General features: G+C 42.9%; 1 protein-coding gene across 1 annotated transcript in view; it reads right to left on the bottom strand.

Moving 5' to 3' along the window:
- LRIG2 (leucine rich repeats and immunoglobulin like domains 2) overlaps nucleotides 1-18,012 on the bottom strand; it is a 53,065-nt gene extending 35,053 nt beyond the window's left edge. Inside the window, exons 1-3 of the mRNA XM_033918332.1 lie at nucleotides 17,568-18,012; nucleotides 2,329-2,397; nucleotides 116-190 (exon numbers count right to left, since the gene is read on the bottom strand). Of these exons, the coding sequence (XP_033774223.1) occupies nucleotides 116-190; nucleotides 2,329-2,397; nucleotides 17,568-17,764 (341 nt within the window). The 5' untranslated portion in view covers nucleotides 17,765-18,012. The remainder of the gene's footprint in view (nucleotides 1-115; nucleotides 191-2,328; nucleotides 2,398-17,567) is intronic.
- Between the last annotated feature and the right edge of the window lie 5,663 nt (nucleotides 18,013-23,675).

The raw sequence follows: 23,675 nt of genomic DNA, 5'->3' as shown, positions 1-23,675 counted from the left end.
ATAAAAATGGAACCCAAACACCAGCTGCCCAGATCACAAGGTCTCCAACACAGACTCACCATCTTATGTTGCCTATAAGGCAGCACAAAAAAAAATGAACAAAGTGTTTACTTACAGGGACAGAAGAGTGATGTTCATCGTTGCATCTCCCAAGTAAGGAACTGCAGTTACTTCATTGTAATTCATCTTCCTAGGGGTGGAAGAGAAAAAAAAAACAACTTTACAGAAACCTTAAAATAAATTTGCAATATTAACAGTTATAGATAGTAGTCTTTGTCGTGAATTTCTAGAGCTCTAACTCTTTGGAGTCATGCTATTCTCTGATAGAAGTGAATTCTTGGGTTGAAAGATAATAAATTCAGTGCCTCAGTTTTCATTAGTGCAAATTTTAAAATGGCTTGCAAATGAGTGGCTGTGTTAGTCCACTTTCCAAGGTAATATAAAGACATAAAACAAAGGAAATAAGATAGTACCTTTTTTATTGGACTAACTCTCAATGCATTTTATGATGGGCTTTGGAAGACAACCCTTCTTCAGATCAGAAATAAGCAAATGTTGACAAATATTAGTATGTATATATATATATATATAGTTTCACAAGAAGAGGCAGGGGTAGGAGACAGAGGGCTAGATGCACTAAAGATGATTGGTAAAACCGTGTAGATCTGCTCCAATCTGATTTTTGGCCAATTCAAAAAGAGCTATTGATGCACTAAAAGGTTTGCATGCAAATGATTAACGCAGAGCTCCATTGTAATCCCCGTCTCTCCTCTCCGATGGATGGCCTGTGAAAGCTGTTGTACCCTTGCTTACTGGCCAGTGCCTGAGCACCGACTGGCTCAGGCATTGACAGGAAAGTACGGTTTGACAGTTCAGACCTGCTAGAAAATTTTGCTGCTGTCAAGCAACCTCCTCCTCCACCCCCCCCCCAGGCAACAGGAGGGATGCCCACTTCCTCCTCCCACCAAGTAATAGCCCCCCTGACACCCCCCAGCAGTGGGAGGGATGCCCACTCCCTCCCGCCGCCAAGCAACAGCCCCCCGAAACCCCTGCACCCCCCCGAAACCCCTGCACCCCCCTTACCTTGTTTACGAAAGGCAACCGGAGAAATTCCTACTCCCTCCTTCTAGCATCTTCAAAATGGCAGGCTTCCCCTCCCCAGTGCATCCTGGGGTGCGCCACGGAAGGGCTTAAGGCTCTGATTGGCCCTGACCAAATCCCTAACGCTCCCCTCTTCCGCCGTAACGCTACCCCCTCTCCTCCTTAGAAAACTGATGAAACCCCTCCTTTGCAACAGACCTATCCCTTAGCCCCCCCTTCCCCCATCTAAACCCTCCTCTCCCCTCTCCCCCCCTTACTTTCCCACCCCCCCCTCCAAGTTGGTTGCCCCCCCCCTGTTTCCATCTAATATGCTCTTATCTAATTTCCTCTCTTAAACTCTATTGTATCCTACTGCAGCACTCTGTATGTATCCCGTATTGTATCCTACTGCAGCACACTGTATGTATCCCGTATTTAGCCCTTCCCCCTCCTAAATCGTTTATGTAAACGAGTTCGTCCCCACGATTGCCTTGTTATGTTCTTCTTTTTTCGAATCGCACTGTATGTAATTCATCTACCTGTTGTGAACCGCCTTGAACTCCCTGGGTATGGCGGTATACAAAATAAAATATTATTATTATTATTATTATTATTATTGATGCCTAAGGCCTCTCCCATTGAAGGGGCCTTAAGCAACCTTGCCAATTGAAGCCAATCAGGGATTGCTTGATGTCGGCAGTGGGAGTGGACATCCCTCCCGCTGCCGGGGGGGGGGGGGGGGGGGCAGGGTGTTTGCTTGATGTCAATGGCAGGAGGGAGTGGGTATCCCTCCTGCCGATCTTCGATTTGGGGATTTATTCTGCACATGTGCTGATTGCTATCACCAACATTCGGCACATGCAAATTTTGGCAACCCTCTGCGACTCTCAGCGAACCTCATTTGCATGCGTGGCTTATTAAGAATGGATTGCCTTTTTGAAATCGTTACCATAGCAGCCTGTCGGATTTTACCACCAACATTTGAGAATCTCCCCCTAATTCACCTGTTTCCAGCATAAATGGCATTGAATATTGCTCTTTCCACCACAGGTCTGGGTTTCCTCTAATGAGCAACCCCCACCACCATTGTGATTTCTAATATTAACTGTTTATATACGCGGAGCTGTCACATGTTCTAAAAATAACAAATTAAAGTTTGTACACACATCTTGAATATTCATCTAAGAAGTAATCTACTGTAATTCTAAACTAATGGATTTAAAGTTTAAAAAAAACTCAGAAACTTACACTTCCTGAAGTGTATGCAGGTCCAGATTGAGGCTGGAGTTGGATGTGAACTGGTTGTGACTTAAATCCCTAATGAAAAGTAGAAAGGGAAGTGTCACTGTCATTGGAGCATACCAGTTGCTTATGCATGCTGCAAAAATGAATCTCTTAATGTGTATACGAGGCAGGCAGATGTAGAAAACGATGGCCATCCAGTCTGCTCATTCATATCAATTACTAAGCTCTACAGTCCCTACCTGTCCATCAGAGATCTTGTATGTTTGCATCTTGCATTCTTGATTTCACATACAATTCTCATCACAGGAGGCTGTGCCAAGCACCCCTCACCCTTTCCATTAAAAAGACTTTTGTAGATTACCCTTTACATCTTCGTCCTATGCGCCCTTATTGCAGACGGCCCTGCAGTGATGATCGAACAAAAACAAACCAAACAAACCATGGGGGTCCATGTTTGTTTGTTTTTTTTAACTTAAGTGAAGCACTCTTTGGGCTACATTTTTATTGACCCCAATAAAGTCCTAACATCTTGTACATTATCATTTCTGCAGTTTCTTTTGGTTTGTTCCTGTGTGTTTATGACATGAAGGTATTTAAATGTCTATCCAGTTTTGGAGTTCAAAACTAACAAAAAATAGGAACACTTGTAATATATAATGTGTATTTTTTATATAAACAAGGGAAAAAAGACCTCAAAATACCCCTAGTATGTGATCAATAAGTCACAATTTTTTCGGGGTGGGTATCATCACTGGTCAAAAACCCTTGATTAATGAGATATATTAGCATATAATGAAAACAGTGCATGCAAACAGATCTCATGCATATTCATTGGGGAAATCCTGAAAACCCGACTGGATTGCGGCCCTCAAGGAGGGTCTTTGACACCCCTGATAAGTGTTTCCGAGTGCTTGTCGCTTGGCGTTTCACAATATTTAGCCTTGTGGAAGTTAAATGCTCTAGCGCCATCTACTGGATCATCATAGACACCGCTGAGGCAGGCTTCTGTTTCGAAGCCGAAACACGGACCATGTCTGGTCTGGTAGGAATCCAAAGACAGATTGGTTGATTGTACCAAATGTTTTTTTTATTTTTAATAGATATTTGTATTCAATAAATTCATTTCTACCCAAGGTTAATGTGTACAGTTCCTTCCCATTGCATGCAAAACCACGCATTTCTATTACTGACAGTGGCAGAGATGAGAATCTGTCAATATCATTCCACCTTATTTCCCAAAGGCTGCATCTAGTGCTATGCTACATTACATCATCATGAGAGTTCAAAGCCTCTAGAGCTTACTGGAGAACGACAATATAAAATCTGGATAAACATAAATCAACTTTCTGAACAAATCCACACAAAGTTAGGTTAAAAATATCACTAACCTCAGAGTTAGAATAAGAGAAAAGGAAACTTAAAACAAGTCAAAATTTCTAAGGTGGAGCAATAAACCGGTTTCAATAACACAATTTTCTTTTGCCCAAGGATTTAAAAATGCAATAAAACCTCTGCTAGAAGACAAATCCAAGCATTTGAACATAACTTTTCTTTTTTTTTTTTTTTTTTTAATGCAGTGCTTCATGACACCTCTGGCTCCCTTTCAGCAAAGATAAAACCCAACCCCACTCGTGCTGACAGTCTGAGTGTTCAGTGTCAACTGGCTGGCACAAGGGGATTTGCAAAGCGGTGCAGACAGTCAAGACCAGAAGAGAGAGAACAGCTCATCAGCATGTTGCAAATGCTGTTAACAGGGCAGACACGTCAGAACAATATTTCCATTACAGCCGAATGCTGTGTGTCAGCCAGCTGGATTCAAATCCCTCTGTAAGTGAAGACATTTTCACCTTCAGCTGAACCACAAGCCATGAGAAATGCAAATCTAATGTTCAATTGTACGTCAGAAGCTTTATATTGGCATGTTTCAAAACATATTTGTCATTAAGCTTGCATATATACAATAAAGAATGTGTTATTAAGCTCTGGTTCTGAATAAGTATTCATACATTATTCAGGACCAATCAAGGCCAATAAGTATCTCAGGAGGACAGATATTTATTACGATCTTTGAATGAGAATAGGGCAGCTGTTCCCCATATTTCGAAGGCCCATCTTGCCTCAACTAGAGACCATGCATTTTTTAAACAGTATGGGGCTCATAATAAAAAAAAAAAAAAGAACAAACATCTACAAAGTGGCCTAAATGGGAACTTGGACGATCAAAAAGTCTGATCGTCCAAGTACCCATAACCAAAGCTGGTTTTAGACGTATCTAAAACCAGCTTAGGCGAAAAGAGGCATTTTTAGAGGAGGGGAAAGGGCGGGAGGTAGGCCGACCTACACTTAGGGCTCTTTCTACTAAGCTACGGTAGCGTTTGCTGAAGATTAGCGCGTGCTAACCTCCGCGCTATGCGGAAAAACTAACGCCAGCTCAATGGAGGCATTAGCGTCTAGCAGCTTAGTAAAAAGAGTCCTGAGTTGTTCAGCATGTATAACCAAACCTTTTGACAGGTTGCCTAGTCGGCACTTATACGTTTTGACTTAGACCAAGTCAAAACAGGTTTAAGTGCCAAAAAAGGGGCCGCTGAGCTGATCGCGGCAGCTGCGATCAGCTCAGCGGCCCCGGCAACATGCCTACCCTCAGCAACGATCGTGGCACTGCAAGGTGAGATCGTGAGACCTCCCGTTGACCCCGCGATCCCCCCTGTACCTGAAGAACGTTGGACGGACGGATCCCAAACCCATCCGTCCATCTGGCTCGCCATCCTCAGAATGGCGGGCCTTAGGGCCTGATTGGCACCCTCAGGGCCCACCTGTGCGCGGGGCTTGAGGCACCTGGGCCAATCAGGCCCTAAGCCCACCATTCTGAGAATGGCCTGCCGTCCGTACAATGTTCTTCACATGTGGGTGGGGTGTGGGGGTCTTGCCGGTTAGGTGTTCGGGGTGAGCCAATCGGGGGAGCAGGGGAGGGACCGGATGTGGGGGGTCTGCCTTGGGGTAGGAAGGCCTGGGATCCATCCCTCTTGCCCGATCCAATCGGGGAGGGGAGAGTGTGTGTGGATCGCGGCAGGAGAGATTGGCTCTCTCTCCTGCCGCAATCATTGCTGGTGGGGGGGGGGATGGATTCTGTAACCGATGTTCTTTTGACAGACACTGGTTACAGAATCCAGCTTTTAGGCGAAGGACTGGCTCCTCCTTCACCTAAAAGCTCTTGTGTTGGGCGTTTAGGACTTAGGCTTTTTTTTGGTTGATTATATGTTGTTAGTGTAGACGTAGTGGTAGTATGGGCGTTTAAATAGCTGAACGTAGAGGCAGGCCATAATAAAAAAAAAAACTCCTTTTGGATGTTTTTTTTGAGAATGGACATTTTTCCTGCTTCTACTTTCAGCATTTAGGGTCTAGGCCAGGGGTGTCCAATGTCGGTCCTCGAGGGCTGCAGTCCAGTCGGGTTTTCAGGATTTCCCCAATGAATATGCATTGAAAGCAGTGCATGCAAATAGATCTCATGCATATTCATTGGGGAAATCCTGAAAACCCGACTGGACTGCAGCCCTCGAGGACCGACATTGAACACCCCTGGTCTAGGCCAAAAGGGGACTTAGATGGGGTTTTTTATTATGCCCCTCCTCACCTTTAGAATTGAGAAAAGAAGAATCGTACATATTGGCTTATTTAATTTTTCTAATTATATCCAACTTCTCTTTTAATTGTAATTTTTGAAAATCGCATAGAACTTCACAGCCCTGCGGTATATAAACTGATGATGATTATTATTATTACATAAATTTTAAAAGATATCTAAAAGCACATTTCTTTCAACTGGCTTTTTTGAATTGAAGAAATGAGTTTGGGACTGCAGTTTATATTTATTTATTTACTTGTTTTTAATAAAATTTGTAGTCCGTATTAATTAATTAAATTTAATATTGATAAATTGATTGTTAGAGAAGGTCATGTATTTTAAAAAGAACCTCCCAAATTTCCTTTTTTCTTTCCTTTTCTATTTGAATGGGGAGTTCTTTTCAAAATTGTTTGGGATTCTTTATTGTAAACCGCTTTGATCCTTTTTTTGGCTGTATATGCGGTATATAAATTTTTTTTTTTAAAAACATAACATTTATTTATAAAATTTTATATGCTCTTTTCATGGAGCAGAAGAGGTCCACCCTGGGTGGTACACATTCAACAAAACTACAAAATTAAAAGAATTTAGGAAGAATTAAAATCGAAAATCGTTCAAGCTCTGAATGCAGACTATGCAACAGAGATAAGTCATAGCTGGGCACCTGTACGATGATCTCAGCTCACTAAGTGGGGCAGGTCCTAGCAAAGACAGCCATATTGCTTGCAATTTCTGGCTTCATGAACACAACTTTTTATCCATCTATCCTGTTTGATGTTTTGGGGAAAGTCCTTTATTGTTAAGACCTTTTAATAACACTGAATAATTTAACAATGCTAACGGATTCAAGTCTAAACTCTGTTTTCAGCAGACTTTCAGCAAGAGTAAGCTTAGGATACATACTGTCTGACTTTTAATAATAACTTATCAGCTGCAGCAATTACTTTATTTCATTTCCTTGGAATGTGTTTTCCACATGGATTTTCTTTTCAGACAAAATTTAACTGTGTCCTTATGCTCAAAAATGACTAGCCAGGATAGGATGAGTCAGATTCCGAAGCCGTTCTGTTTTATTTGTCATTATTGAGGAATGATTACATGGTTTTTGGTGTGGCCCCACTGTGGGAGCCATACCTGAATGGTTTTTTTCCTTCTCTGTGACTCCGTGCAACGCTGCGTGCGTCTGGTAGCACTATAGAAATAATTAATTGTAGTAGTAATTAATAGTGTGGTCGGGTGAAAAAAATGGCAGGGATGTACAGTATTTTTTTTTCCTCTTGCTCTCAAACAACTCAGGGATGGAATCTACTGCTATAAATGTTCACTCACAACTGTCTAGAGTAGTCACTGCAATCGGAGGGATCTCAATTCACCCACTGAGGGGGGGAGATTCTCAAAACCCACCGTGCCTTTAACGAGGGTCGTGAAACCGGATCCAGACGCTTTAGCCTGGAAGTTTTCTACCAGCCAATTCTCAAAAGGGTTCACCATGATCTTTCCCGAGCTTCCTGGCAGACTCCGACTCTGCCATGCAAATGTATTACAGCAGGCACTGTGAGCGATTCTCTATTATCGCCGGGTACTTTCTTAACCTCGCTATCTTACATTTGCGGGCAATATGTTCCGGCAGGTCTGAGCTGTCATAGCCTTACTTTAGGTTAAAGTAAGGTTTATGACAGCTCAGACCTGCCAGAAAATATTGGCCCCTCCTTGATAAACCTCTCCCCCAGGAAAGATGCCTATACACTGCTGCCACTGGTAATTCCTACCTCTCAACAATCCCCCCCACCCGGCAGGAGGGATGCCCACTTCCTCCTGCTGCCGGCGATTCCCACCCCTGACACCCCCAGGCAGGAGGGATGCCCATTCCCTCCTGCCGCAAAACCCCCTATACCTCTCAGTCCAAGTCTGGCCAGAGGGATGCCTACTCCCTCCGTCCGGCAGGCTCACCTCTTCAAAATGGCCCTCTTGAATTCAGACATGGTCGCTGTTTCCACCACCTCTTCCGGGAGACTGTTCCACGCATCTACCACCCTTTCCGTAGAAACGTATTTCCTTAGATTACTCCCGGAGCCTATCACCTCTTAACTTCATCCTATGCCCTCTCATTGCAGAGTTTCCTTTCAAATGAAAGAGACTCAACTCATGCATATTTATATTAAATAGGTATTTAAACATCTCTATCATATCTCCCCTCTCCCATCTTTCCTCCAAAGTATAGAGATTAAGATCTTTAAGTCTGTCCCCATACGCCTTATCACGAAGACCACACACCATTTTAGTAGCCTTCCTCTGGACCGACTCCATCCTTTTTATATCTTTTTGAAGGTGCTCCAGAATTGTACACAATATTCTAAATGAGGTCTCACCAGAGTCTTATACAGAGGCATCAGTACCTCTTTTTACCTACTGGCCATATTTCTCCTTATGCAACCTAGCATCTTTCTAGCTTTCACCGTCAACTTTTCAACCTGTTTGGCCACCTTAAGATCATCACATACACCCAAGTCCCACTCTTCTGTCGTGCACAAAAGTTCTTCACCCCCTAAACCAGGGGTGTCCAATGTCGGTCCTCGAGGGCCGCAGTCCAGTCGGGTTTTCAGGATTTCCCCAGTGAATATGCATGAGATCTATTAGCATACAATGAAAGCAGTGCATGCAAATAGACCTCATGTATATTCATTGGGGAAATCCTGAAAACCCGAATGGACTGCGGCCCTCGAGGACCGACATTGGACACCCCTGCCCTAAACTGTACCGTTCACTCGGGTTTTTGCAGCCCAAATGCATGACCTTGCATTTCTTAGCATTAAATTTTAGCTGCCAAATTTCAGACCATTCTTCAAGCTTTGCCAGGTCTTTCTTCATGTTATTCACACCATCTGGTGTGTCTACTCTATTGCAGACTTTGGCATCATGCGCAAAGAGGCAAATCTTACCCGATAACCCTTCAGCAATATCCCCAAACCATAAAATGCACACCATTACAGGTTACGATAGATCATAATTTTCCCTGTATGTCAGAAAATCACTCAATTTGCAACACCATCATACCACAATAATCTTAATATTACCGGCATAAAAACTGAAGAGAGATGACCTTGGCAATGCATCTCACACACACAGTAATCCATGGGGTATAAGAATAAATTATTAAAAGTTATTCATATCCTACTGAGCCAGAGGTGCTGTTAATGTAAGCGTTGAGAAGCAGAGTGTAAATAATTCAGACAATGTGTCAGGCCCTAAAAACAACTGGGATTATGGATAGGAAAGAGCTGAGTTTTAGACTTTATATGTTCTGCGCAATGAGGTAAGAACCACACACTTTAAAGCAGGGGTCTCAAAGTCCCTCCTCGAGGGCCGCAATCCAGTCGGGTTTTCAGGATTTCCCCAATGAATATGCATGAGATCTATGTGCATGCACTGCTTTCAATACATATTCATTGGGGAAATCCGGAAACCCCGACTGGATTGCGGCCCTCGAGGAGGGACTTTGAGATCCCTGCTTTACAGTACCAAATGGCAAAACACATTTGAAAAATGTTGCTGGAAAAAGTACCGCTGAGAACGGATTGTCTTTAGATCTGCTACGTTTGAAAACGTTAGCGGTTAAGAGGAAGGAGAAATGAAAGTGCTACCTTTTCTACAGAAATATGTAAGACCCCCCCATGTCAATCTAAAAAGCAATAATATAGAAATTGACTTTGATATTTAAACATTTTAAAGAACCATCGCGCACAACAAAAACTTATGTCATATGCTATACAGAATAAATATTGCTCAAAAAATTCTTTAGTCATTTAAGGCAGTGTTCTTCAACCACCGGTCCATGGACCAGTGCCGGTCCACAGAAATTTCCTGCCGGTCCACAGGGCATCAGGCCCAAAACAGAGTTCTTCAACCGCCGGTCCACGGTGCGATCGATGCGGTGTTATCTTCGAGCCAGCTCCCGCTTCCTAACTGATTCAGTGCACAAAGCCAAGGGCAGTGGCTCCTACGAGCATCCTGCATCTGAACCGGAAGCCTTCTCTCTGATGTTGCAAAGTCACAGGGAAGGCTTCCAGATGAGGCATGGGACGTGCAAGGTGCAATTAGTACTATTATGGGGGTGGGGTCTGGTGCAGAGATTGGGTAGAGATGGGCGGGGTCTGGCCCAAGACTTAGCCCAGTGTTCTTCAACCACCGGTCCACGGACCAATGCCGGTCCACAGAATAATTCTTTTATTTCTGCTGGTCCATAGGTGTAAAAAGGTTGAAAAACACTGATTTAAGGGCTCCATAATATTGGCAGAAGCTGATCTTTAATCCACTAACAATAATTTTTTGGAGCATGTTGCCCAGGTAAATTTATGATGCGTTTTTGCTTTTTCAAAGTGAGAAGTTTTTTTACGAAGACACTTTGCACATGGTTTTTGAAGAGACTATTATAGACATAACAGAGGTTTTCATAAAGTGCAACTCAATATTAACAACACAAGGGGAACCAAACCAAGTGATGTTGAATTTCAAAGACTAGCACAAAAATCACTATACTGTACCCTGTTTGCCCGAAAATAAGCCCTAGCATGATTTTTAAAGATGCTCCTAATAAGCCCTACCCCAAAAAATAAGCCCTAGTTAAGACTGACCCACAAAGCCCCCACACCATGTACAGTTCAGCCTGATCAGTACAATTGCCAATGTAAGCTCTGAAAAAAGCAATGATTTACAGTCTAGCTAGGTACTTGGGACCTGGATTTGCCACTGTTGAAAACAGGACCTCTGATCTGTCCAGTATGGCAATTCTCATGTTACGTTCTGTATGTCTACCTGAACATATATAATGTTGCACTATATACTGAAGGCCTATATAAAATTACTGCCATTATCTAAAAGTGAAAAGAAACTCAGAACAGAAGAAAAGTAGCCAAGAAGACCAGGAGCTTGTGAGAGACCATCCACCCACCTTTGGGAGAAAGAATACTGGCTTGTCAGGCTTATATATGACAGAACTCAGCTTTTGTGTTCTCTATCGCTGCCTGCTGGTGGATGGTCATAACCCACTTGTCTCTGAATGTATCTGCTGCTGATAAGAAATATAGGAAATATTTCAAAATACAACAATATTCAACTTCCATTACTCCAACTGCTAGACACCAGAAGAAGGGATTTGGAAGAGGGCATCTTAACAGTACTTTAGTTTTGGCCCCTTTAAGAAGGTTCAAAGGAGCATTAAACCCCGTTACTATTTGAAGCAATGTAGTAGATGGTGAGGCAATATTTTCCTTAATTAAATCTATGTTGGCTTTGTTTCATTAATCCGTGAACTGGGTTGAGAATGCTTGGCAAAATCTACATCTTACTGCTGATTTTAAACAGAATATAAATCCAAGAAAGGGTTATGGTTATACTGGTCTGCAACGGCAGACGGAAGTCAGTGCATTCTGGCCAATTGGTGTGAAAATGCAAAAAAAAAAAAAAAAGTTTTGCTTGGTTTCTCTGCAATGAACTTATTGCCTTTTGCTTCTGAAATACAGTGGTACAGGCCTTGAGCATGCTCAGATGCTCAAGGCCCAGCAGACGAGGAGGCCGATCTTCGGGGTGCCCAGATGAGGGTAAGAAGCAGCGGGGGGGGGGGGGGTGCCCAATCGTGGCGGGAGGGTGCCCGATCGTATTGGGGTGGGGTGTGCCGTGCCGGATTGTGGCGGGGGGGGTGCCGGATCGTGGCAGGGGGGTGCCAGATCGTGTCAGGGGGGAAACTCACTTTGATAAACGAGCATTTTGGATTACGAGCATGCTCCTGCAACAGATTATGCTCGTAATCCAAGGTACCACTGTATTAGGGATCCTGGAGATATGCAGAAGTCCAACAAACATTTTAGTGTTTAAGTTTTCTTGTATTTGTTACAAAACAGTTTTTGGGATGCTACCAGACTATCTTGCTTCTCCCTATTCAATTATCCCTCTATAAAATCCTGTCAATATAAGAAGTTCTTTGACATAATTTTTTCATTCCAGGCCGCTAAATTGAATACAAGGCTTGGAAAACCAATGTAAGAGGCTACTTCCTATTCCGATTTTAGAAAATCGTTAGACACACGTCTGTTTTACATGTTCATATCTTAGTACATGAAGAAGGGCACGGTACTACTCGAAAGGGTCTAGAGAAGAGCGACTAAGATGGTTAAGGGGCTGGAGGAGCTGCCGTACAGCGAAAGATTAGAGAAACTGGGCCTCTTCTCCCTCGAACAGAGGAGATTGAGAGGGGACATGATCGAAACATTCAAGGTACCGAAGGGGATAGACTTAGTAGATAAGGACAGGTTGTTCACCCTCGCCAAGGTAGGGAGAACAAGAGGGCATTCTCTGGGTAGATTCCGTATAAACGTAAGGAAGTTCTTCTTCACCCAGAGAGTGGTGGAAAGCTGGAACGCTCTTCCAGAGGCTGTTATAGGGGAAAACACCCTCCAAGGATTCAAGACAAAGTTAGACAAGTTTCTGCTGAACAAGAACGTGCGCTGGTAGGGCTAGTCTCAGTTAGGGTGCTGGTCTTAGACCAGAGGGCTGCCACGTGAGCGGACTGCTGGGCATGATGGACCACTGGTCTGACTCAGCAGTGGCTGAGTATCTCAATTGATATATTCCAATTTTAATTGACTGTTTTTATTATGTTATTTTTAACTACACTGACTGTATGTATTTTTCCTTTTGTTGTGAACCGCTTTGAACCTTTTCTGGTATAGCGGTATACAAAAAAAATAAATTATTATTATTACTTCCTAAATTATAGACAGGTTCTTTTTTTGAGCATGTGTGGACAACCTGCCTTCTGCCTTTGCAGGGCATATAAAGTCTTAGACAACCGAGATTTACAAAACACCTTTGCTCTAAACACAATCTCATAGAACCTCTAGAACCGTGCATCATAAACTGTGCGCCCCGGCAAATTTCAGGTGTGCTGCGAGACACCTAAAAGCATATTTTTTTCAATTGGCTTTCTCAAATTTAATAATTAAGTCTAGGACTGTAATCTGTATTTATATAATGATTAATTTTTTATATGGAAAATTTTTAATTGTATGTATTCACAAACGAAGACACAACCAACATACCGGAACCTGAGCAATTCTTCAATGGAAATCAAGCACAAAAGTTAACATCCATAGAAGTGAGCCTTGATGATGTGCGCAGACAGATAGAAAAACTAAAAACTGACAAATCCCCGGGTCCGGATGGAATCCATCCAAGGGTGCTGAAGGAACTAAAGGAGGAAATAGCGGAACTACTACAGCAAATTTGCAACCTATCTCTGAAAACAGGTGTGATTCCGGAGGATTGGAAGATAGCCAACGTTACGCCCATCTTTAAAAAGGGATCAAGAGGAGACCCGGGAAACTACAGACCGGTGAGTCTGACCTCTGTTCCGGGGAAAATGGCGGAAGCACTAATAAAAGAAAAAATTGATGAACATTTTGAAAAACACGAACTTCTGATAACCAGCCAACATGGTTTCTGCAGGGGGAGATCGTGTCTGACCAACTTATTGCACTTCTTCGAGGGAATTAACAAACAGATGGACAAAGGAGACCCCATAGACATCATATACCTAGATTTCCAGAAAGCCTTTGACAAGGTGCCTCATGAACGTCTACTCCGGAAACTGATGAACCATGGGGTGGACGGAGACGTGCATAGATGGATCAGAAACTGGTTAGCGGGTAGGAAACAGAGGGTAGGGGTGAAGGGACACTACTCAGACTGGAGGAGGGTCACGAGTGGTGTTCCGCAGGGCTCAGTGCTCGGGCCGCTGCTATTTAATATATTCATAAATGATCTAGAAACAGGAACAAAGAGTGAGATAATAAAATTTGCGGACGACACCAAACTATTTAGTGGAGCTCGGACAAAGGAGGACTGTGAAAAATTGCAAAGGGACTTGGACAAATTGGGGGAATGGGCAGAGAGATGGCAGATGAAGTTCAATGTTGAGAAATGTAAAGTATTGCATGTGGGAATCAGAAACCCGAGGCACAGCTATACGATGGGAGGGATGTTATCGAATGAGAGTACCCAAGAAAAGGAATTGGGGGTAATGGTGGACATGACAATGAAGCTGACGGCACAGTGCGCAGCGGCCGCCAAGAGAGCGAATAAAATGCTGGGGATAATCAAGAAGGGTATTACAACAAGAACGAAAGAAGTTATCCTGCCGCTGTACCAGGCAATGGTGCGTCCACATCTTGAGTACTGCGTCCAGTATTGGTCACCATACCTTAAGAAGGATATGGTGTTACTCGAGAGAGTTCAGAGGAGAGCGACACGACTGATTAAGGGGATGGAAAGCCTTTCATACGCTGAGAGATTGGAGAAACTGGTCTCTTTTCCCTGGAGAAGAGAAGACTTAGAGGGGATATGATAGAGACTTACAAGATCATGAAGGGCATAGAGAGAGTAGAGAGGGACAGATTCTTCAAACTTTCAGAACATAAAAAAACAAGAGGGCATTCGGAAAAGTTGAAAGGGGACAGATTCAAAACGAATGCTAGGAAGTTCTTCTTTACCCAACGTGTGGTGGACACCTGGAATGCGCTTCCAGAGGACGTTATAGGGCAGCGAACGGTACTGGGGTTTAAGAAAGGATTGGACAATTTCCTGCTGGAAAAGGGGATAGAGGGGTATAGATAAAGGATTACTGCACAGGTCCTGGACCTGATGGGCCGCCGCGTGAGCGGACTGCTGGGCACGATGGACCTCAGGTCTGACCCAGCGGAGGCATTTCTTATGTTCTTATATGTATTAATTAAGGTTTCTTGAGATTTGATCGTTTGTTTCTTATTAAAATTGTTATTGAGATGTTAACTATTTAGTATTTTAGGGAAAATATATATTTTTTAACTTTTGCTTTTATTCTTTTCTATCCTATTTTTTAAATGGAGTTTCTTTCTTAATGAATGCACCTCTGCTCCCTCTCTTCACCTCTCCTTCTGTAGCACCCCCCCCTCCCCATCCAGCAGTAATAGGAGGCTCAGGGACTCAGATGTTGGTGTGATGTCATCGCGCTGACATCCACGCATTTCTGGGTGTACTCCAGCTGCTTCCCCGAGATTTGTATGCTGCAGCTTAAAGTCCGCGACATACTTCCCTAGAACGTATTTAAATACTGACTCCAGGATTTCTTAACAAAAGGATCACAGATGTTTTGATCACTACCAGCTGGATTAAAATGAATTTACAAACACAACTTGACCTGGATTTACTAAAATATGTAAATGCATTATTAGTAAATAAATCCCCTTGTATAAAACAGAACCTATTGCAAAAAGAAACAGAAAAAAATGAAGGTAGATAAAGACCACACTTTAGAAAATCTAGCATGTACATATTGCATCTTAGAACTTCCAAAAGAGGTTCTGTTTATATAATCCAAGCATAAAAGCAAAAACTGGCAGCGCATTTGAGAGGCTGAGATCCTATCTAACATACCCTCACTTAGAAGAAAGTTCATTTCTAATCGTGTGTGGAAAGCCAAGACATATCTACAAAGAAACTTCTTGAGGAAAGAGGGAGACATCTATTCATCCACCTAAATATACAGGGCATTGTGGATACCGTGATAGCAAATCCCAGCAAAAATCCATTAGATTGTGAGAAACATGAGGAATTCTTCATTTAGCAAGCTAGGATTCTGATCTGATAAACTGTGCCGACAGGAACATTTACAAATTAGGGTTGGTTATCTACCACCATTTCGACATGGGCCTCTGCTTATAAATATTGCCAATTATAACCATGTCCACTTTACAGTTCAAGATGCAAACTGCTAGAAATGTCTGTTTGATGAATTAGTATTTTTTCCAATAAAACTTTCACTCTAAGCAACATATCAGTGCAACTTTAAGCTGATATATAGAATTTGCAGTATAGCTCCAGTAATTAACAAACATCTAGAGCTTCTGTTCATCATAAGTTGGCATAAATGTTCCTAGGACCATAGTCAAAACAAAGAGAAATCCAACTGGTCTGCAAAAAGAGGACTGCAGAATGGAACGTACAAGGTTCAGGAATGTTTATTAAAAATATATATAAAATTGTAATCCAAAGAAGCGACTCTCATATACATGTAGTATGGACCCAACGCGGTCCGTGTTTCGGAAAAACACTCCTTCCTCAGGGGTCAGAAATGTCCAATATATCACAATTAAAGAGTCATATGGCGGACAACAAGGTTGTGTAAAATAACTAAAAGTTTGTAAGTCGAAGGCAAAACTTCTTCCGGGCAAATGCACAGTGTGAGCAATGACCCTAGAAACTGCTGAAACAAAACCATTTCTAGCCCCCACCTCCAAACCTGGCAGTAGATACTCATAACCCGGGTGGACTTTACGGTCTATGCCAGAAATAGCAAAGAAAAAAAAAATGTAATCATAAATTTATAATGTGTGTAACTATTGGAAAGACTGGATGGACCGTTTCTTTATCTGCTGTCATTTACAATGTTACATGGACCTCCAAAGATCAACAGGTCTAAGAGTGTGTCCCACCCCCACCGCAGACTGACAAAAGGCCTTGACCCCGTCCCCATGAGCTCTGTCTCTGCCCTATTCATAGAAGCTCCGTCCTCATCTGCACAAGCCTCAAACGCTTTAAAATCCTAAGTAGCAACATTCTAGAGCTCAGATTGTGATGTCATAATGCCTCATTCCACCAATGCCTAAGCTCCGTCCTCATCTGCACAAGCCTCACTTTCAAATCCTAAGTAGCAACATTCTAGAGCTCAGATTGTGATGTCATAATGCCTCATTCCACCAATGCCTAAGCTCCGTCCTCATCTGCACAAGCCTCACTTTCAAATCCTAAGTAGCAACATTCTAGAGCTCAGATTGTGATGTCATAATGCCTCATTCCACCAATGCCTAAGCTCCGTCCTCATCTGCACAAGCCTCACTTTCAAATCCTAAGTAGCAACATTCTAAAGCTCAGATTGTGATGTCATAATGCCTCATTCCACCAATGCCTAAGCCTCAAACACTTTCAAAGCCTAAGTAGCAACATTCTAGAGCTCAGATTGTGATGTCATAATGCCTCATTCCACCAATGCCTAAGTTCCGTCCTCATCTGCACAAGCTTCAAACACTTTCAAATCCTAAGTAGCAACATTCTAGAGCTCAGATTGTGATGTCATAATGCCTCATTCCACCAATGCCTAAGCTCCGTCCTCATCTGCACAAGCTTCAAACACTTTCAAATCCTAAGTAGCAACATTCTAGAGCTCAGATTGTGATGTCATAATGCCTCATTCCACCAATGCCTAAGCCTCAAACACTTTCAAAGCCTAAGTAGCAACATTCTAGAGCTCAGATTGTGATGTCATAATGCCTCATTCCACCAATGCCTAAGCCTCAAACACTTTCAAAGCCTAAGTAGCAACATTCTAGAGCTCAGATTGTGATGTCACAATGCCTCATTCCACCAATGCCTAAGCTCCATCCTCATCTGCACCAGCCTCAGACGCTTTGAAAGCTTGCAGGAATGGGACAGGGATCTTGTGTCATTCTCTAAGTGGCCCAGCATGACATGTAGCGCCGCCGAGCAACAGGACACAGAGGCCTCCCCTCCCCCTCCCCCTCTCAGTACTCACAGGCCGGTGATCCCGAGCGACAGAGGCGGCGCCCGGGAGAGCTTCCTCCGGCTGCAGTCCAGCGTGTGCCCGCTGCAGGAACAGGGCGCGGGGCAGGAGGCCTCGGGGAGCGGCGGGCTGAGCAGGAGAAGAAGGAGGAGGAGGAGCAACGGAGGAGGAGGCCGGAGGCGGGGGCCGGGCCGGGCCGCCGCCATCATCTTCCTCCACAGCACCGAGCGCGGGAACCGGAGGCGAAGAGCGGGCGGGGGCGCCTCCCCGCTCAGTGCGCGCTCCCGCCACTGCCAGCGCGCATTCCGCCGAAGAACGACACAAGCGACGCCGCCAGCGCTTCCTCACGCACGGCTCGCGCGCGCCGACGTGACGTCACGGCGCTTACGACGTGCGGCGCGCTCCGTCCCGACGGCGGTTGGAGGCGGGGTTGCCTCAGTGGTCGACATTTTCTTATGAATAAGAGTCAGAATGATAAGAGGGGAAGAAAGCCGAGGTGGGCAGTGTTTTTCTAGCAGGTTCCTTAAATACCGTGAGAGGGCTAGGCAGCCGCCTGACCGTTACTCTCCACCGTTATTGCACTGGTTTAGGTAGGTTTGGAGGCGCGCGCACAAGTTAATTGGCAAACAAAGAACCAATCAGAGATGATGAGGCGTGGCCTAATGGGGATGTTGTGGGATCAAATCTCAGGGTAAATCATCTAATCTTCCATTGTCCCAGGTACAAAGTAAGTCCCTGGCTATATAATAGTAATAATAATTATTTATTTTCTTATATACTGCCCAACCAGTTCACAGCAAGAGAATAATAATCATAATTTATTTCTTGTATACCGCTATACCAAAAGTTCAAAGCGGTTCACAACAAAGGATACATACAGCCAATATTTAAAATACAGAATAAAAACAGTCAATAAAAGGATACATCAGATAAAATCAGTAAAAGTTAAGACAATAGCTGATACATATCAACAAAGTTACGAAATACAGTAGAATTCAATGGAATACAATATAGTCCAATACAGTACAGTACAATGCAATACGATAAAATACAATGTAAAATGATAGCAAAAATTTACCAAATAGGTTTCCATCCATTTTCTGAACTCAAAGTAAGATTGGGATTGGGCGATTATCTCCCCTGATGATACATTTACCCAGTCAATATTGGGGTAGTTGAAATCGCCCATTATTACTGTTACCCAGTTTGTTAGTCTCCCTAATTTCTGATAACTTTTCAGCATCTGTCCATTGCGACAGGGACCTGGCATAGCATAGTGCCACATCAGAATCAAACAGCTTTGAATGTGTAACCACAAAAAGGGGTATGTATACAAGTCCCTTTCCCTAATTAACACCAATTAGGATTTGTGCATGCACCTAAATTCCATAGCACACAACTTATAAGTAGCAATGGCCAGGGGCATTACAAACTTTCCTACAGTATTATAGAATACTGTATTGAATTTTCATGTACTGGGTTTTTAGCATCTCTGAGAACTGGCACTAAATGCCATTCTATAATGGGTATTCACCCCCTTCCCTAATCTCCCAGAGGGAGAGGTACCAGGAGTCTTCAGGTGGCAGGGCTTGAGGATCTCCACCAGCCACCAGGCTGCTGCTGGGTGGGCAATTTCTAGCTGGCTCCAAGTAGGCCGCCTCTTTCTTTCCAGCTGCACTTCTTTCTTCACAAAGCCACAGGCAGCAGAATATGGCCAGAGGTCCTGGTGTGCTGGCTGCGCAGCCTACTACCAAAAGGTGTGCAGCCACGCTACCAGACATACGCAGCGCTGTACAGAGTCACAAAGAAGACAATCCCTGCTCGAAAGAGCTAACATTGTAAACAGAACAGATTGTCCTTATCTCATTCCCCAGCTTTCACCTTTCTCATCCTCCTATTCCCTTTTATCTGCTTCCCATTACCACATTTCTACCCTTGTATACTCATTATTCTGCCCACTCATCTCCTTGACAACTCTCTCACATGGATCCACCATTTCTAGCATCTCCCCTCCTTGTTGCTTACTCCACCCTTATAACCCAGCATTTGCTTCCTCTCTTTCTTTCTCTCTCTCTCTTCTTTCTGCCTTTCCACTCTCTCCTCTCAAGTCTGACATCTCTCACTTCTCCCAGCCGCCAGTCCATATCCCCTCTGCCTTTCCTTGTCCATCTCTTCTCTCCCTGAGTTGTCCATCTCTCCCTCCCCCATCTTGCCCTCTCCATTAAATTTATCTCTCCCTCTCCCCATTTTGCCTCCTCCACATTCATTTCTTCCTTTTTCCCCTATGCCTTCCCCCATGTCCATCTCTCCCTCTCTTGCTCCCTCTGTCCTCCTTCAAATCCATCTCTCATTGTCCCCTTGTGCCACCTCTCCCTGTCCTTCTTCTACCCCCTTTGCTGTCCCCAAGTCCATCTCTCCCTATCCTTCACAAATCTGACATCTTTCCCTCCCTCCCTCCATCCATTCCTTACATCTTTCCCTCCTGCCCTCATTTGAGTCCATCATCTCTCCCTTTCCTCACTCTCTCCCCCAAGTCCTATATGCTCCCTCTCTACCTTCTTCTCCTCCAAATCTAAAATGTCTTGGGTAGGCCTTATTTCTAGGGCACTCCGGTGGAACAGGCACCTTTCTACTGGCCAGCGTGCCTGCTAGTTGGCTCTCTCTGCCGTGACCCCTCACCAACATCTCCTTTCCACCTCCTGCTTCCCACCGTGTGACTATCTTTAATTTCTCATAAAAGCGCCATGCCGCCCCGGCATCCTCTCTCTACTGCAGCCTGCCCTCTCTGCCAACTTCCTGTTTCCGCTAGGGTTGGCAGCAGTGAAGGGAAGACGCTGGACCGACATTAGAGCGACGCTGCGCTTTTGCGAGAAATTAAAGGTAGACACACGGCAGGAGCAAGGAGATGTCAGCAAAGGGATGCGGCAGAGAGTGTCAACCAGCAGGCCTGCTGGCTATTAGCAAGATATCGCTCCCAGCCTTGGAAGAAGTTCTTCATTACCCATAGGACTGCTGTCAGGCCCTGTTATGATATTACTGGCAAATTTTGGGAAGGCCAAGGTTCCTGTGGCCCCCTACCCCCGTTCCGATGCCTATGGCCACAGCAATTTGCCCGGATTTTCAGCAGCTGTACTGGTCTGTTGGTTTCCCCAGATGTAGACACGAGCTATTCTGAGTAGGGGAAAGCATATTCTTAGCAACATGATGGCCACAATAGAATATTGTGAAGGTTTGGCTTATTAATTCACAGTCAAACATGCCATCTTGTGGTCATTTGAAAATGTTCAACACTTGAGGGTAATTTTTGTTGGACTTCAGTAGTCGGGTTTTAAAAAGGGTGCTTTATTGTTATATAAGAAGTGAATTCAAATTAAGTCTAAAATTCAAATCCAAACAAAGGCAAAGAGACCAAGGGGGGAAGTTATCAGTGTGGGCTGCCGAACTTGTGCTATTTAATCTAGGCCCTTATTTTAGAAGCTCTGTTCGTGTTTCAGACACCTGAAAATTAAACATCTACACTGCATGGACATTCAAATCCTGATTTTATAAAGCCAGGATATGGACATCTAAAACTGCAGTGCATCCTTATGGCAAGAGGATGTGGTTTGGGCATGTGTAGGACTGGACTAGGGAGATGTCAAAATATGGATGTCCAGTTTGATTACAGAAAGGGAAGAGATGTCTACATCCAACAGGATATATGTCTGCATTTAGACCTGGTACTTGGCACATCCAAGTTACAGAAAGGTGCTCTGATTGAGCAGTTGACTACTGGAGGGATTAAGGCAAAATTTACCTCTTTAATCCCCCAGTGGGTGCCTTCCCCTTCTCTTCCCTGAATGTGAAAACTAGCAAGGGATACCAGAATCTATGACAGCTTTAGGAACCATGCTAAGCTTTAGTAAAAGTCCCTCTTAATCCTTACATTTTAACCTGCTATATGTAGATCCACATCCCACATTCTAGCTCTCCCCCCACCTAAAAAATCAATTAAGAATTTCTTTTTAAAAAAATTTTAATTTCATTTTGAAAATAATATCAAGCAGTTTACACTTGTTTAGGAAGCACGAAGAAAATTACAAAATAATATCATTTCATAAAGAAGTGTTAATAATAATGACACATCTTCTTCTTAGACCCCAAGATCAGAAACCATTGAGTGACGGCCTAAAGCTATAGGACTTCAATAATTAACACATAAATCAAATAACAAGAGATGGCTTTATGGATTAACTCCTCCTATACTATAATACCCATTTATTCCCTGACGATCTTCTTCAAGTCTAGAAAGTTCCTGAGGTGTTCTGGAGCAAAAAAGGTATATTTCGTCCCTAAATATTTTCTGAGGCATTTACAGGGATAAGCCAGTTGAAAAGTGGCTCCAAGGTCTTTCACTTCTTGCCTCATTACAAGAAACAGCTTTTTCCTCTCTTGTGACTCTTTATTAACATCGGGATATAAGGTAGACTCTTTGACAAAAGCAGTTGAAGATTTAAAAAAGGAAAATGAAATCAAAATTCGAGTTGTAAATGAAGAAATTACTGCTCTAAAAACGGCAAATGCTGGCTTAATAAAAGATAAACTATTGGTACATAGGAAGATAGAGCAATTGGAGAATTATAATAGATGTTTTCCTCAATTAAGAATTTCTTTCAGAGAGAAACTTGTAATTGAAACAAATCAAAAATGATAAACTGAATATTCTAATATTGTATCAAACATTTGCATGGAAATTTAAGAAACAAATTCCTCCTATGCTAAAACACATGGTGGGGTGGGGGATAGAATGAAAGAGGACAGACTCAGGAGTCACCTACACTATTCAATGTTTATCTTTCATCATTGGGCTCATGTTTGAGCAACCTGGATGTAGAACTGTTTAGTTACGCTGACGACATTACTACTTCCATACCTTTTACTTCAGCCCTATCCCAGATTACCACTAAAGTTGAAATTGTAATGAAGCAGATGGATTCCTGGATGCAAAAATTTAAACTCAAAGTTTTTCGTGGCGACTGCTAGTAATATTTCTTTTGAATCTTCAACTCAGTATATAATTCATCCAACGATTAAAATTTTGGGAGTTATTTTAGACCAGCATCTTACAATGCATGCTCAGATAGATGCTGTAGTGCGTAAATGCCACGTCATGTTATGGAAATTGCGAACAATTAGATCTTATTTTGAATTTACTGCTTTTAGATTACTGGTTCAATCGTTCCTACTGAGTCTTCTCGATCATTGTAATATTATCTATCTGACAGTCACCAAGAAAGAATTAGCAAGACTTACAATAATACAGAATACATACGCCTAAACGTCAGAATGATTTATGGCCTGAAGAAATTTGATCATGTTACACCCTTTTATCGCAAATTGCATTGGAGGCCCGGGTATTGTTTAAACAAGGCTGTTTATGGTACAGCTCCTTCTTACTTACTCAATAGATTTTCTTTAGCATCTTACAGACTTAGTAGAAGAACTCATCCTTTGTTTAATTTTCCATCTGTCCAGGGTTGCAGGAGTAAGAAATTTCTGAATCATACTTTGGCATCTCAGGCATTCCGAATATCGTTGCCTACTACCCATTCCTATGGCCATTTTAGAAAACAATTGAAGACCTATCTTTTTTCTAAATATTTGACTGTTTAACGAATCATCTTATTTCATGTAACATGTTTACTTTTATTACTATTTGTAAACCGCGTTGAACTTCTGGTTATGTTATGTAATATATGGAAATGCTTCTTTATGGAAAGGGTGTTCAGTGGAATGGCCTCTGGGTAGAGGTGCTGCAGTCATACAATATCTGAATTCAAGAAAGCTTGGGACAAGCACAGAAGATCTGTAGGGGTGAGGAAGGGATAGTGGACAATATGGACAGGCCTATGGTCTTTATTTGCCTTCATTTTCTATGTTTTTTGAAATTGTTATGACTCACCTGAGCACGCCAGATCAGAAAACATTTGAATCACCATGTCATGTCATAGACCACCTGACCAATCTACAATCAGAGCTATCAATTATCAGCCATATGATAACAAGCTAATTAAACAAGCTCATATCATATCACATCATTTGCTTCCCATCCATAATAATTTAAGTGAAAATGAAAACTTT

Source organism: Geotrypetes seraphini, chromosome 13, assembly GCF_902459505.1.
Source record: "Geotrypetes seraphini chromosome 13, aGeoSer1.1, whole genome shotgun sequence".
In the NCBI taxonomy this organism is placed as follows: Eukaryota; Metazoa; Chordata; class Amphibia; order Gymnophiona; family Dermophiidae; genus Geotrypetes; species Geotrypetes seraphini.
The sequence above is the reverse complement of the archived record's forward strand: the minus strand, read 5'-3'. Positions and strand labels throughout refer to the sequence as shown.